Source organism: Meleagris gallopavo, chromosome 4 (assembly GCF_905368555.1).
Source record: "Meleagris gallopavo chromosome 4, MGAL_WU_HG_1.1, whole genome shotgun sequence".
In the NCBI taxonomy this organism is placed as follows: Eukaryota; Metazoa; Chordata; class Aves; order Galliformes; family Phasianidae; genus Meleagris; species Meleagris gallopavo.
The window spans coordinates 24,316,727-24,333,936 of record NC_139407.1 but is presented as its reverse complement, the minus strand read 5'-3'; the positions used below and the strand labels follow the sequence as shown (position 1 = coordinate 24,333,936).

The following is a 17,210-nucleotide window of genomic DNA, read 5'->3' as shown; positions in this document are numbered from 1 at the left end:
ATGTTCTCACAGGTGTTTTGCAGAACACCTCTATCATTCCTTGTGACTAAGGACACCTCAATACTATGGTTATTGCCCCTCTGAAACAAGCATGTGTTTTTCTTGTTGAGCAGATAGCAAAAGAAAATAAAGGTCTTTCTAAAATGAAAGCTTCTACTTTCCTCACAGGCCTAAACTCAATACATTGAAAGAATTCTTTTTACTGTTCTAATTAGGTGCATTATCTGTTTTATAAGCAATTATTAAAATATTTTATAATATACAAATGTGGATATGCCATACATCAGTGACGCTCAAAAGGAGATCTACGGGATGACTGCAGTGGATTATGAATGGCTGTTGGCTGTGTTAGAAAGGATCAGTTACCTTGCTGCAACACAAATTTTTCCATTCAGCAAAAACACCATTACATAGAATGGACCTTTCTTTCAGGTAATCACAGAAATTTCATTTAGATCTGAGTTCTGCATTTGCATTCTATGCACATAACTCCCAGAGTACCTTAAAAAAAAAAAAAAAAACAAACAACAGTAAGACCAGTTTCTGGTGTAAAAATGTTTATTTAAAAGAAAGGTAGATCTATACCCAGATGGCCAAGAAAAGAAAATGAACAAAAAAAAAAAAACAACAAAACTGTTTCCCACCCCAACACCAAAAGACAGTACTCCACAATTTACCTTTACTTTAGGTTTCAGTTTCAACATTTTATTTAAAAAAATTCAATTTTTTCCTTTTTCCATGATGCTGAACCTGAGGAAATTAAGTACCTTTCATAGGAGGGGCTGTGTGGGATGTGTGAAGAAACCGCAATAAAATTTATTCACAATATACAAGTATAAAAATATGTTGCTTCAGTATTATAATTTAATAACTTTTTGTTGTTTCATAGGTATCTGGGAAAGGTACAGACATATGTCCTGATCCTGTCACAAGAGGTAGAAGGCCAGCATTTGGTACAACATTCCAGGAGAGTGTCAAAGTGACATTCCTGTTTCCCCTGCAAAAAAACATGAAAGAAAATCAGCATGAGTAACAAAATTTACCAGTTTACCTAACCAATAATAACATTAACTAATGCAGGATAAGAATAATTTTCATGATCCAGAAAAAAAAAAAAAGGGGGGGATTTTAAGTTTTACGCAGTCACTTCATGAAATATTTCCCTGTTTTACGGTTAAGAATTTATTTTTTAATTATTCTACTCTTTTGGAGTTGAGTGCAGCACAAAACCAATTCTGTAGAACAAGGATGTTAGAAGCATGACCTTGGGATACACGTACAAAGACACAATAGACTGATGGAATGTCATAGCAATACAAATACTTGTAAAATGAGAAGCATGCAGGTAAATGAAGATGTCAGGATTAAAAAAAAAACCACAACAAAACAACACAAAACCAACAAAGTGATTTACTTACTTGAGACCATTTCCATCATCAAAGAAAAAGTACTTCGACTTCATGTCTTTTAAGAACAGCCTTGGATTATCTCCTCTCAAAATGATCTTGTCCCAAAGGACCACTTGGTTCAAAGCCTAAAAATACAATTACAATTAAATTAGCAAGATTGTGTCTCAGAGCATGTCTAGTCTCTGAAATTACAAAGCATATCCACTAAAAATCTGAAGTATGTGTTTGTAACACACACATAAGCAATTTAACAAAAATAATGCTGTACACCAAGAAAACTGATGCTACTATACACTGAAGTGTGGCACGATATATGGAACAACAGAACAGCTCAGTGCAACACCACAAACATGATTTTAACAAGTCAGATGATTTCAAAGACAAAAAATATGATAGGTGTTCCTTTGCAATTGCAAAAGTTAGTTTTTAAGAGAAGAATTCAGACTTTCTTTCAAACAAAAGACAAATTGAGCTGCATTGCCCAGGTATTTAATTTTTTTTTCCAACTTCAATGGGGGAAAAAACATCTCTACTTCAATTGCAAGCATAATTCCAAGAGTTGTATGAGCACATCAAAACGATGGATCCCAAAATCTTAAGTAACTGTATACTGATCGAAGTAGAGATGTAGTAAGAAAGGCATGCAGTTAAAGTCTCATACAGTATGATACAGCACAATTTGTCCAGAGTAGTTGGCTAAAGCGAGAACTGGAGATAGATGTATAAACAAAACTATAAGATGAAACAAGACAATGAATTTCCAGTCTCTAATAAAGAAATCTAAAAAACTGTTCTTATGCAAATGTAGTATCAATAGCATTTGTAAAATAACTTTTAAAAAAAATCTAGAAAGTTTTTCATAGCAAAAAAAAAAAAAAAGCCTTCACTATATCCTTGCTGACATCAGCAACTAACGAACAGAAAATCCACGACACCTGGCCAAACCAAAGGCCACTACACCCACCTGTAACAACAGTCAACTGGAAAAAGTTGGGGGAAAGTACATGAGACAGCACAAACAGATGAAAATAATTCAATTCTAAGGTACACATTACTTTTCTTTCTGTCTACAAGGCACATATCGAGTTCAAAGACTTCCCACCATACAGTTAAAACTGTCATGAAAATAAACATTAAAAGCCAGTGAAAGTGGTTCAAGCCAGTAGGAAACCCCAGCACCTTAACTCTTCCCAGCAGAATTTCAAAGTGTTAAAAATCAATGCAGTACAAAATAGGTAATTACTTCAACTTTCTCTTTTCTACTTACATTGTTTTTTGTTGAGTATTCTGCAGACAGATATAGAAACAATTGTTTAACATTCCAGTCAAATATACTCTGCAGATGTATGCACATTAAGGAAAAGGTTATCATATTGTGAGCTTTTTATTTTCACTAGATCTGTCCAGACCACGATGATTACAGCAAGTTCTTACATTTCAATATACCTTATTTACAAATCAGAGCTTTTCCAAGACTTCCAGCAGATTCTTCAATCACTTTCAAGGCACAGATTTCATAAATCAGATTAAAAAAATGAATAGCTATTTCATGTAATGATTTAGGAGTTCTATATTTGACATTACAAGTCAGTAACTTTGATCCATTGCTAGTTGATTTGTTAGAAAATCTTAAACGTAAAGCAAGACAATTTTTCAGCAACTCTTTAAAACTATCATTTATACTATCAAGGAACGCTAGCATCCAAATGAGGATGAAGATATAATAGAAATAATATGTAATACAAAACTTACAGAGTGCAGAGAGCTCAAAGAACCTATAATATCTGCATTAGAAAAGTCAGTAGACTAGAAGTCTATCACACTGGAAGGGACACCTGAAATTATCAAATATAATTATCTACTTTCTACAAAGAACATTAGCTTATTCAACTTACAGATCTCTGCCCAAAATTTCTCATCAATGGTAAAATACTGATAACTGCCATTTGAGACAATCAGTATAATAAAGGTGATTTTTTAAATGTCTGCTGTTCATTTAGCAATGAAATGCACTGTGATTGCTAAGAAGATACCTCTTTAATAATAATAAAGATGATGTTCTACTCCTCTGGCCTGCAAGAATGTCATCCTTTTTGTTCTATTCTTCTCTATCTTGGAACATAAACGAAATAGAACAGATTTTGATGCTGGTTGGAGAATCTATCTTGTCCCACTCATCCCAAGTCTGAATCAGATTCTGAAGACTTAAGTTCAAAAGCAAAGGAAGGAAAGAATTAAATAATCACAGCTGCTATTATAAGAATAGGTGACTAAAATATTCAGGTAAAGCAGCTCCAGCTAACTCAAAACAGCAAGTTAAGAAATCCCACAAAAAAAAAAAAAAGACTTGCAAAATAATCCCTAAAGCCAGCCATTAAGTACAGACAAGAGTTTTTGAATCTAGGCGAAGGTGAGGGGAGTTATCTTCTAACAGTCAATGTATTTAATTTTCATTGGGACTAGCAAATCACATCCATTAGTTGAGCCATATCTTTTTACAGATTTTATATTAAAAAAAAAAATCTATCAGAAAGTTATATTTTACAACTCTACATATTGCGAGATTTGTTTATGGCAAGCATCAAAGATTAAGCCAAAATTTTCTTAAGCACATTTAAACCTACTACTAGTATGAAAAAACCTTAACAGAACATGAAGTTTTTAAACACCCACGTACTGCAGATATTGTATGAGAACATCTACAGAGGTCCTGTCCTGCCACCTCCCCATATAGAATTCAATTAATCAATTTCAGAAGCATTTTAGTTTCTGGTTTGAATAAATACGAGCATTTCGGAGATACAAAATAGTCTCAGGAGCTTACTACTTCTGTTTTCAGTTGATTGATAAAACTTTCTCACTACCATCAAGAAACACAGGCAAAAATTCAGTTCACTGGTTCATCCAGCTTTTAAATCCACTCAAGAACCGTATTTGATTTGCTTACTCAATGTATCAATCTCCTCTGAAGCACAGAGGAAGTCTGTGCCTTGTCTATCACAGTGACAAAAAACAGCTAACAGGGAAAAATTACAGGAATTTCAGCCCAGCTGCAAAGCAAAGCTTTGTGTAATCATTTCACCTAAAACATGCTACCTTATATTTGGTACTGATTTCCTCTGAAAAATAGGATTTTTGTATCTTAATCCTAGGAATGATTTCCTTTCATCGACAAAACTAACAATACCCACAACTCACTCCCCTTCTCAATAAAAAAAAAAACTGAAAAACAGACTAAAAGGAATGACACACAAAAAGAGAAACACACAAAAAAAGCTGAATAAAGTTATCAGCAATAAGAGGGCAAAAATAAATACAGTAGATTTTGCAGTACCGTGTATGCTTACCAATGAATTGAATGGTACTAAGTGTTAGAGATTTGATAGTTTAGCATCTAAGAAAGTAAACAAACACCATTTCTTTTTAAAGGAGGACAGATACTTTTATATAACTATTATGCAGCTGGAATTTCAAAAATCTCACCTCAGAAAAGCTTCAAAGTTATATTAGAGTTCCTAGATTTATTATGACAGTCTAAACACTGCATTATATAAACACTGCAACTAGTTCACACCTCAAAACACAAATACCATCTTCACTTAACACTAACACTGTCCTGGCATTAAAATGCACTTCTCTTAGATTAGCTGTGCTGCACTTCTCTACAGAGCTTTATTTTAAGAGCAGGCATAAAAAAAGCAAAGGAAGCAGCTCACCCAGTGCCATTTACAGAGCAACTACTCCAGGTTCTATTTTCATGCCCTAAATATGCAAAATACCATTTTTTTACTGCTTTAAACTTAGATTTTAAGACAAATTTCTGTCTTTTTCTCAGGTCCCAAGTATCGAGATTATAAGTTAACAAAAATAAAAGTCAAGATCTTATTTCAAGTGTTTTCAAACCATTTTTTTTCCCATTAAGGATATCTGCAGTAATGTCAAACGTGACAAACGCCAGATCACTTCTTTCTCTAGGTCCAGTGAAATCTTCTACATTTCTTCTAAGATAAAACAAAACACAAGATTATCTTCTGCTAATTTCCTCTCACACTTTAAGCAAATTATTATTCTTACTGCATACTTTCCCCATGCGTTCCCTGTACTTCCTTGCAAAAGCATTTGGCTAAAATATAACCACATTATACAATAAAGCCTGCCTTCCAGAAGGTTTAGAGCCCCAGTTTTAAATGATGGATTTTCCCCCCACAGAAGTCTATGTAAATTATACAAAAACCCTGAAACTATTTTCCAGTTAACAAACATTTGCAGTTTTCTGTACCTAAACCACATAACGTTTCATTTTTAGCAAAGTGTGCGTTATCTATCCCCATCTTCAAATTTGTAAGCTGATTGGAAAGCTGGCTCTATAGCTGGCAACCATTTTAAATAACATTTATTGACTACATTAGAAAGCCTTTAGTGCTTAAGTCTCATACAAGACACTCCAACCATTCTGATTGTTTAAAACTGCAAAATTAATGACAGAATTTCTCCTTGGCACATTCAGTCATTAAGGAGAAGAAGAAGGAAAGCACTTAATTCCTTCTACATAGTAAAAATCGTAGATAAATTTTGGAAGCCTTTGCTACAAATCCACTTTTTGAGAAATTATCTGACGTTGCCATAGTAAACTGTATTAAAAAAATAGAAACTGGAAAATAATACAGGTATTCACATATACTGTTAAAACTTAGCCTACCAAACTTACTGCTACAAGCATACGCTGCAACAGAAAGCAAGCTGGCAATGAACTGAGCCCTAATTCCTCATGTAACAAACACCTTGGGAATTATGAACTTACCAGTTACATTTATTCCGCTGTTAAAATTAGTCTGTTAGAATTTAATTTCATATAAACTAAATTCAGTTACCTCAGAGGAAAAAAAGTATTAACCAGTGAAAAAACACATTCTTGGATACAGTAATTAAGAAAAACACCACCCAAACTCACAAATGTAAGACTTGTTAAGAATTTCCATTCCTACGCAAACATCTTTTTAAGTAATAATTCTTGTTAAGCACTTGACATAATTTCCAAATAACTGCCTGTCAATCTACTGGGGTAATGGGCCTGAAGCTGGGGGCCTGTGGAACTTATTAGAAGTTCAACAGAAATATCTCAGGTATAATGCCTCTTCTTTCACTACTAGCAGATCCATGCATCGCTGAAGGGACAGGTCGCATACATTTCATCTAGGTCAGGCATTAGCACGAAATTAATGCTGTGAAGTTCAGCAGAACACTCTACATTTCTCCTTGTGCCAGTTTTAAGCTTTTTTTTTTTTTTTTTTTTTTTTTTTTTTTTTGAGGTGTTAGAGCAATCCAAAAGGTGACTGCAGATCCTACTCTAGTTGGGATCATTTTGCCTTCCAAAGGCTGCTGCCAGCCATCCACACGCCTTGGGCTGGCTAAGCAGCTCCGAGAGCTACTTTAACTCACTGACCAGGCCCAAAACAAGCCCAGTAAGGAGAAAATAAAAATAAAAGACATATTTTGACTCAAAGGTAAGTTAAAGCAGATCAGAACTGTCCCATTCTCAGATGTAACTCTGGTAAAGAGCCACGCCAGCAGGAGCAGGAGTCAGGGCCTCGGGCCCTTTGTGGCAGGAACCTGGCTGCTGGTGGAACCGCAGCCATCCGTGTTGGCCACCGTGAACTTGACGCAAGCTTCCTGTGACAAACTCTCAAGAAAAAAAAAAAAAGCCAAAATGCTGAAAAAAAAAAAAAGGTTACATCAGCCCGCTGTGTCCTGTGGGCATGGGGCTTTCTGCAGGGTCCAAAAGAAAACAAAATCTCCAAGCTGGTCTAAGGAGAACGGGTTACCAGCTCGTTCAGATCTAGTTCAGTCACAGCACGGTTCGAGTCGGAAAGGCCCGTGACGCCCACCCGGCCGCGGGCCGGCCACCACCCACCCGACCACGCCGCCGGGGTCCCATCCAACCGGCCCTCGGGCAGCCCCAAAGCACGGAGCCTCCGAGCTCGCACCGACCTCCCGGCACAAGCCGCTGCTGCGCGACACAGCCGCCCGCCGCTGTGGGGCACGCCCCGGCCCCCGTGCCTCCCGGAACCCCGCCCGGCGGGGCGGGAGGCGGCGAAGCGCCGTCGTGGGGCTCCCTCATTGGCCCCGCCGGGGGAAGCGGAGCACCCCTTGGCCGCGGCCGCTTCAGCCGCCGGGCGGAAAACGGGGATTAACGGGGAGGAGCGGAGCGGAAGAGCCCGCCCGGGGGGGTCCCGGTGCCGGGCGTTACCCGGCCCGCCCCGCCGCTCGACCCCTACTCACAGCGTGACCCGGGACACGGCGATGCTGACGGGCACGCTGCGCTCCTTGAAGGCGGTGGTGATGAAGCAGCCGAAGGTGAGCGCCGCCATCACGCTCAGCGAGAAGGCGAAGAGCGAGTTGGCCCGGGACAGCACCGTGTTCATCTCCCCCCCCGCTCTGCCCGCCGTGCGGGCTCCCGGGCTGCAGCCGCTGCTCGGGGCGGGGTCGGGGAGCGGCTCCGCCGGTCCTGAGCCGCGGCAGAGACGGGCGGCAGCGACGCCGTCGCTTGGGCCGCGGAGGAAGGGGCGCGCGGCCGGCAGGGAGAGGCGCGGCCCCGCCGAGAGCACGCCCTGCCCCTGCACTGCGCCTGCGCGCGGGGTCGCCGCGCTTCCCTCGGGCGCCGGCAGCGGGTTGGCGTAGGGCCTGACTCCGCCTCTCGGTCAGCGCCGTGTGTCGGAGGGGAGGATGCCGAAAGAAAAGCCCCGCCCGCTCGGTGTGGCTGTGGATGAGGCTTTCTGTGTGTGTTTGCTTTATGTATCGAGCAGACATCCTGACAGCTTGTCTGCCTGGCTCGGGAGAGCCGGCAGAGCTCAGACGCGGTCACCCGCCGCTTGAGCTGCGTGTGATGGAGGCGGTCCCCTAGGAGGGCTTCGTTGGCATTCCCATTTTGTTGTCTGTACATTTAGCGTGTACATCGCCTTGTCATTACAATGCTTTTCTTTACCAAAGGACTCTGTGATCCCACGCCATTTGCAGCACAAGGCAGTCCTTCGCCCCAGTGAGTAGGTTGGAATTTCACTGCGGGTTGGTGCCAGCACAATGGGGTTTATGCAGTGTGATGGTTCATTCGCCATCACTGCAGACCCCTCCTCAGAGCTTGTTCCTGCCCCAAGGATCTGGAGCGTTGTGGGTCACAGGAGAGGGACAGTATATCGTTTTCTTTCCATTTCCTTCTAAATCACTGTACAGTAAGTCTGAGTGATGAGTGCTTTTGTTTTTATAGAGTCTGTACAATGGTATTTGCACGTTTATTATGTATGCTGGGCCTGATTAATACCAATTCCTCAGGGTGGACAACAGGTGTCAGCAGTGGTTCACTTATATTTCACTTCCCAACACCACTATTCCAGTGTAATGAATGCTAGGAGTTGGCACAGGAGTTAACATGCAGGGGTCTGAAAAGGTAGAAGGCCTCATAGAATCATAGAATCTCTCAGGTTGGAAAGGACCTTAAAGATCACCGAGTCCAACCACAACCTAACCATACTACCCTAACAAGATTTACCCTCCGCTAAGTCATGTCCCTCACCACCACATCCAAATAGTTTTTAAACACATCCAGGGATGGTGACTCAACCACCTCCCTGGGGAACCTATTCCAGTACTTAATAACTCTTTCTGTAAAGAAGCTTTTGCTGACATCCAACCTAAACTTACCCTGGTACAACTTGAGGCCGTCTCCCCTCGTTCTGTCACCAGTGAGAAGAGACCAACCCCGCTCTCGCTGTAACACCTTTCAGATATTGGAAAAGAGGAATAAAGTCTCCCCTCATCCTCCTTTTCCCCAGACTAAACAGCCCCAGTTCCTTCAGTCGCTCCTCATAGGGCATATTCTTCAAGCCCTTCACAAGCCTTGTTGCCCTTCTTTGGACCTGCTCCGGCACCTCAATGTCCTTTCTGCACTGACATGACACCTGAAGGGACAGTGGGAAGAAGGCACAAACTGTCAGGCCATTCTGAAATAGGAATATTGTGGTACTGTTTCTTTCTTTTCCCTGTAATTCAGTCAGGTCTGAGATTCAGGGAAGAAAAAGATCTTTTCAGATAAAGCTGGGAAGAGGATTAGGATAGTACTAATTCTCTCTTCATACACAGCTTAAATACAGTGATCAACAGATTCGCGCTACAGATTATTAACTTTAGGGTGTGAAGGTATCCATGGGAATGTGCTGTTGTTTTCCATGTATCTGTGCATCTCCCATAATGAAATAAGTTGCAGACCCAAACAGGATTGTCTCTTTAGCAGTGTATTCTTGTTAAATTCTTTGCCAGTTTGCATGTGATAATTTTGTATTTTCTTCATGTTCCAAAATAATTCCAGAAATACGGAGCTCAGACTTTCTTGTGTAAAGGTGTATATCACCTTGTTGTTTGATGTTTTGATTTGCTATTCAAAACATCAGTTGTTGCATCTGTATTCCTGTTTCTAACGCTTCAGCAAGAAAACATCAGGGAACTTAAAATGAGTGAACTTGATTTATTAAACAGTACTTCATTGTACTGGGGATGGGACCAGATAGACTCAGCTCCAAAACCAGCTGTTTGTTTTGGCACCCAGTGTAGTTCATTTATGGCTCTTAGCAGACTTGCTATCACCCATTCTATGGCATAAAAAGCCATGTAAGGTAAAGTCCTCTGATGCATCATTGGTTCAGCTGAAGCTTTCCCTGTGTAGTGTGCTTTGCATTCTGTGGTGTGAAGCATGTGTGCTACTGATCCACCTCACCCTACTTTTACCTCATTCTCTAAGTCATTCACAAGTTCTTCATCACAAAGTATTTTTACATCTCTTGTAAAAGCACCAAGCAGAGACTGTCATGCCTCAGCTTGAGGAAAAGAATGCTTTGCCAGCTCTGTCATGATGATATCATTTAACTGATACCAATTTTAGTGGATGGAAAAACCTTTCTGATATTATCACCTGCCATGAGAGTCAGGGCATAGTGACTCCTGGATATCTGCTTGCTGTGTAATTTTTTTACTCTCAGTGCTTCCAAGTCATAAAATTGTCTTAGCAGTTTCATTATATTAAGACCATTCATAGGCACAAGAAATATTCTTTACACAAAAAGGAGATAAATGAAACCACTTCTACTTGGTCTAGAATAAATCCTGGCCAAAAAATAAGAGTGAAAACATTTTAAAAAATTAGGAAAGAGAGTATAAAGATAAAAGAAAGAGATGATTGCACCCGTTTTAGAAGAAATTTATGATAAAGAATCAGTTAAAAGGTTAAAGCAAAATTAAAAGATAGGCCATAATGTAGAATAAAAGCTAGTAATTATGAAAGGATTTCAAATTGGTGACAAGAAACATTCACCACTCAGATAGATTATTTCAGACAAGTTTTTGACTTTTGAATAATCAATGCTTGTTATCTTGACGACATAATTTGAAGCACTTATAAATAAATAAAAAATGATTTTCTACAGATCTGAAATAGTTTATTAACTCCAGGGAATATTAATTCAAACAGCTGAGGTCTGTATAGGTTACAAAATAGCAGAGATGCATTAGTTACAGGTGCAAACATGGTCATTTGAAATCTGTCCTCCAAAATTTCCATTGGTCCTATTTTTCAGATATATACTAAGTCTTATTTGTGATGAAAAACAAATCTTTATGTCATGGGTTTTCTGGAATTTCAATGGTGCTGACTTGTTTGTTTATTTTTAAGTAGAGATAGCTATTTAATAAGAATGCGTTATTGTGCTGTTATTACAGAAAAGATTGACTGTAAAAACTTCAAAATGCCAGACTAAATTTTGTGAACGCAGATTACTGAGCTGTCTGCTAGAGAAACAGCAAAGTTAGTTCTGTCAAGGCAGTTCAAATATCAAATATTTTTTGGGGACCCAAAAAAGGTGCTATGGAAAAGGGAATGATGTACAAAATGAGGAGACTCTTCAAAGATTAATTAATACAGCTGTATCACTAAGTCCAGCTGTCAAAAATTACAGCCAAACTTCTTTATTAATAGGCAGTTTGTACATGAGTTTCGACATTATTGTTCACTACTCTTCAAGTGGAGGTTGCTATCTCTGTAGCAGAATGGGTGATAAGGTGTGCAAATGCTTTTTAGTGTAATGTCCAGCAAGTTAGTTTATTAAGAAGTTAAAATTAAATTGCCAGATTTTGAACTGAAGTGGCTAAATGCCAATATACATTCCTCTCTGCTAATTTCCAGGAAGAGAGAGAGAGGGGCAAGAACTTAGAGTAGAGGAATGGAATGAGCAGCTGGATGTGCTAACTTTTAAAATTTCTATGGGGCAAGACTTTTATCTGTCAACAGTCTGTGTGTGTCTGCTGTCTGACATGTTTCTGGTTTTAGTAATGTCTCCAAGTAGATACGTGACTTCTATTGGAATCTTCTGCTGTAGTACTCTTAATAACTGAGTTGTCCAAATGGACTGAAATGAATATTGTAGGACAAATGTAAAGCACTTCTTAGCAGAACACAGATTGAATTTATTTGGAAGCAGGTCAGTTATACATGCTTCACTTCTGTAGTGTAGGTATCAGCTTTACTGTCAGTGAGTAAATGGAGTGATTAAGCAGATCAAACATGCTCATAGGATAATTATAGAATTACAGAATATCCTGAGTTGGAATGGACCCACAGGGATAATGGATTCCAACTCCTGGCTCCACACAGCACCATCCAAAATTCAAACCCTACGTCTGAGTGCATTGTCCAAATGCTCCTTAAACTCTGGCTGCTCAAGGCTGTGCCCACTGCCCTCAGGAGCCTGTTCCATGCCATCATCACGTAGAAGAACATTTTTCTGACACCCAACCTGATCCTTTGGAGTTCCTTTCCATTCCCTTGGGTCCTGTCACTGTCGTCAAAGAGCAGAGATCAGCAACTCTGAAGTGAAGAAGCCATAGGCTACCATGATGCCTCCTCTCTGTCTCCTCTTTGGGCCGATCAAGCCAAGTGACCTTGGCTATCCCTTATATGTCTTGCCCTACAGGTCCCACAGCATCTTTGTAGCTGTCCTTTCCTCTGATAGTTTCATGTTCTTCTTATATCGTGGTGTCCAAAATAATGTTGCTGATAGCAAAGATTGTTTGACTTATAGTTGAAGTGGAATCTATCACCATTGTGTTAAGCAGCTGTACACTGGGTGTGTAACAAAGTGATATGGCTTTAAAATTTCTGTATGTTCTTTTAAAGGATTGAGAGAATTAGAAAACTGGAATTTCATAATCATTTTAATATCTGATATACTTTTTATGGTTTTAAATATATGTTATGTGAAGAGTATCTGGAATGTCAAAAGGTATTGATTGATGTTTAAATCCTGGGACAATAATTCCATCCTCTGTAAATCCAGATTTGCATGTCTGTATGTTGGAACTATTTTCCAAAGACCAAACAACAGAATAAAATCAATTTAAATTTGTTAAAATTTAGCAATTGATTAAATAAAATTTTCATGATGTTACAAATGCAAAGTTGTATCATTCCTGTGGTTCTATAATGGAAGAGCTTGATTTATATTAATTTAAGTTCCATTGGAGTACTGATTTTTAATACAGTGGGAGGAGTGAAAATACGCACCTGAAGGCATGGATTTGGAGTTTCTTGAGCAATTCAAGAACTGGTCAAAATAATGTACTATAGCAAAATATAGAGAGAAACTGGAGATCTAACAAAACTGAGGGCAAGTCTTTGTGCATTAAAGCTTTTTAAATAAACTGATGTCTTTCAAAGTCTTACGAGAAAGGAGGAATGGTGTCTAAATACAAAGCCTTAGAGTGAAATGAATGTCAGAAATCGGAGCATGTCTACTGAGAGAAGGGAGGTAGTATGTTTTATGGTGTTTATTTTGATTTCTTCTTGTGCATAAAATATCATTGCATTGCACTATTCGGACGAGAAAGATAGTAGCAGAAACTATTGTAACTGTAAAATTCTTAGAGAAGTGTAACTTTGGATACCAGTTACAACGTTGCACTGCATTCTTTGTGTAGATTCTTGATAGACTTGACCTTGAGGCTTTTGAGGATGAAAACAAGATGTGAAAAAAGACGTAGGCCTTTAATTCATTTATTTTAACAGCATTGCATTTGCCTCAATTGGCAGCACAACTCTTCGATTTTTATTTGGAGAATCAAGCTTCGTCATAAGTCGAATAAATTTGTAGAATTTTTAAGGATAGCCAACAGGTAGCAGCAAAAAAAGCAGTAGATCTGAGACAGTGTTGCACTTCTCTGGACCAAAGTTTGTGTTCTCCCACTTTTTTTTTTTTTTTACATTCCTCCAAAACAGTAGCACTACATCTGTACCATTGCTTCCTATTTTACAAAGAAGAGTGATGTCTGGGTTGTTCTATTGGGCTTGAGTTCCTGTTTGGACCCAGCAGCTGTTTCATGCCCTCCAATTTCAGAACTGCCAGGTATCAGAAAAACATGGTTTGCTCGTTTCTTGTGCTTAGGCTGGGAGGTGTAACTTATTAAGGATACAGCTCAAAAGAACATTTGGTATTTTTAAAGGTTTTATTGACTGTGTGTATTGTCTGTTGTGGTGTGGTAAGCCCTTTAAATCTTAGAATCATTTTTTTGGAACCATTAAATGAATTATCATTCAGTATTTCATTTTATTAATGTTATCCAAATTTTTGCATTAAAAGAAAAATTATGTACCTGATTAGTTTTCACTCTTCACCTATTGAATATTTCAATATTCACCTATTTTCACTATTCACCTATTGTTTGCACTCTGAGTATTGCGTTTACAGCAATGAAGTCATCTGCAGAATACTGCTACTGTGTGGTTTTACTAAGCTCATTTTTGAAGTGACAAAGTGAGGCACAGAGGAATTTCTTTCTCAGATGTCAAAATTATTGAAGAAATCAGAATGTCCAGATTGAGTCCATGCTGTTTTAAGTGCTTTCATATTTTTATAATGTTGCATATTGATCTCTGTTTGGAAGCCATCACTGTTCTGCACTGCTGCAGATCAGACTCCAGTTGCTTCACATTGCCATGCATTACAAAATTTGGAACATTTACTATTGCCATTTTTTTTAATGTTCAGACACATTGGCAGTCACATCAATTGTCGATTCCTTGTTTTATTTACTCAGACTTACACTTTCTGATTTCAGTTCCAACATCTGTAGCTTTTGTTTTCTATTTTCTCAGTCTTGCTCTCAATTATTTTGTGTTCAACTCTCATTTTTTACATTGTTGATTCTTCCAAAATACCACATGAGCATTAACATTCAAACCATTATTCTGTTTTCACGTCTGTTTTCACGTGAGAGAGTTATGGGGCTAGAAAGAAATAACAGAAATATTACTAGGACAGTAATTTTGCTGAATTTGCCAAAATAGTTTCTTCCTATGTATGAACTGAAACTCTCAAAACTCATAATTCATTTCTTTAGCGTACTGTTTATAACCATGGAGAGAAAATTAGGAGAGCACGGAAGACAAGCTTTGGTAGAGGACTAATTCTGCTCTTTCTTTTCCTTTTTGCTATTTCTAAATGCAAAAGATTTACAGGTCAATGAGATTTTTTTTTGAGAAATCACTTACAAATATTACATGCATCTATAACCTTATTTTTCTAAAGGCACTCATTATTTCTTTGCTCTTTACTGAAAAATTCAACCTGAAGAAGGCACCTAAGGACTGAGAAATTTCTCTGTTCGGTGATTTATCTACTGCAGTTAAAAGAAGCATGAAAACAGTATTGTAAGTGGATGATTAACTCTGAATGCTGCTGTTAACTCTGTTATTTATAGTAATTGCTATTTGGATTTTTGCCTCTACAAAGAAAGGCTCTTCTCTTTTGTTATTTAACAAAACATGGGAGAAGTCCAGATGAGAAAGAACACCTATTAGATTAAACACTATGCAGTCAGGTTTAAAAAAAATAAGGGGGGGGGGACGGGGTGGTTTCCATTAGATAATTGATTCTTCTTTATTCTGCATGGCTAATTTGTAAAAACAGGTACTTCAGGTGGTATGGAAATTGTGAGAAATATGGAAGACAAATGAAATTCATATGCCGAATATGTTATTAAGGGAAATAGCATTTCTGCTAATGCTTAAAACGGAAATTGGCAGTGCTTGCTCAGAACATAATGCCTATTTATCCTTATGGAAAACATGACACCTCAATACAGTGTCAGATAACAATGTGCCAAATATAAAAAAGGATTTTCATTTGGCATTTTAAGTACTTACTTCTACTTCTAACTATGGTACAAGGAGAGCAGTTCCTATTCTAGCTGGATGAGAAAATGTCTATAAACAAAATTAAGGAGAATTTTTTTTTTTTTAACAGACCAATACAGTTTGCACTGCAAACTACTTTGTTATTGCCTCTTGTAGTTACTGTTTTCTATGCAGTTTGCTCTTTTTCCCCAACAACTGAATGTCTGCGTCTCTCAAGATAAGCACAATTTAGATCTTGTCTGTTAATAAATCATTTTTTTTCTAAGCATATGTATATATTTTATCATTGTCTTTTCTTCATTTATAAATGTTTATTTGCGTGTAATTTTCAGAAAATATTAGTTCTTACTATAATAAACCACTCCTGAAGCCAGGTGATAAGAGCATTTTTATTTTGCCACTTTTTCTTTAGAAATATATTTTTGTATTGTATCTGCTATGCTGTTCATTAAGGTCAGGGGGATCTTTGGATGCAGTGACATTTGGATCATACCCATGGACAGTTGCCAACATTCTAAAATGTTTTGTTTGGACAATCAAACATGAGAATCCAGAGAAGAAGAGAAAGGGTGTTTTAGTTTAGAATTACTATGTGTAGAATATTTAAAATTGTAAGTAAATATACTATTTCTTTTTTAATTAAAAGGAAGTGCAATGGAATAAGAACAGGACCCCAACTTATGCTGCCACAATCCTTTATTTTAGGGATATGGCTTACTGAGGAATCTAGTTCTGTCCTGCAGCTCCTCCGTTTGTGTCGTGTTGTGACACCAGCATTTACTCATTACTCACTAGTGGAACAATTTGTGTGTAACTTCTGATAACTGTGAGTAATAAGCTTCTGGTATATAAGCTAATTAATTCATAAAGAATCTGAGGAACTTTGATTCCCTTCTCTAAAACTGGTCAAGAAATAAAGCCTGTTACGTGATTGATTTTAAATAATACAAACCTGCACAGTGAAATGTGTATCACAAGCTTTAAAAATATTCCATGCTATATATTTAATGGTGCCTTTATGGGTTATTTTTCCATGGATAGTGATCATATTTATAAGAATATATCATTGTTGGATTCCAGTCATCTGCTCCAAATGCCATTTTTGTATAATGCTAAAAGCCACGTATACTAGCTATTTCACTCAGCCTGAACAAAGTAACAAGAGGTGGTCTATTTTAAGTCTGTGTTTCTTTATTAGAGTATATTTCAAATATTTAGTGATGTGGTCTGTTTTTGTAAGAAAGATACTGTCCTGACAAAAAATAAATACACATAAAAGAGCAGTTGTACTTTAGCAGAATAACTTATTTTAGTAAGAACTGATTTATTTACTTGAATTACTATTTTAGAATATGAAACTGTAATTTAAAATAATATTTTTGGCAGTCTTTTAAAGCATCTATAAATAGAATAAATAAATGGATTAGAAATGCATAATTTGGAATGAAACACACCTTATAAGAGGAGCAAGTACAATCCAGGGTCTTGGAACCTCTCTCTGTTATATTCTGACCTACTTGCTAACGCCAGGCTAGCAGGAGTGTTAGTGAACTCAATACTATGTACAGTAT

The 17,210-nt window shown here is 38.0% G+C and overlaps 1 protein-coding gene across 2 annotated transcripts; it reads right to left on the bottom strand.

The window, feature by feature from the left end:
- Positions 1-540: 540 nt before the first annotated feature.
- On the bottom strand, positions 541-8,022 carry SPCS3 (signal peptidase complex subunit 3). Of its 2 annotated transcripts, none has more exons than XM_085222496.1 (5): positions 7,689-8,022; positions 5,337-5,410; positions 2,677-2,753; positions 1,419-1,534; positions 541-997 (listed from the first exon to the last, which is right to left on the bottom strand). In XM_085222496.1, exons 1-5 carry the CDS (start codon positions 7,829-7,831, stop codon positions 865-867), a joined length of 543 nt encoding a protein of 180 aa, XP_085078622.1. In that variant the 5' UTR covers positions 7,832-8,022; the 3' UTR covers positions 541-864. The 2 variants fall into 2 exon arrangements, with proteins under 2 accessions (XP_085078622.1, XP_085078623.1); XM_085222497.1 differs by having other exon boundaries at positions 5,337-5,407.
- Between the last annotated feature and the right edge of the window lie 9,188 nt (positions 8,023-17,210).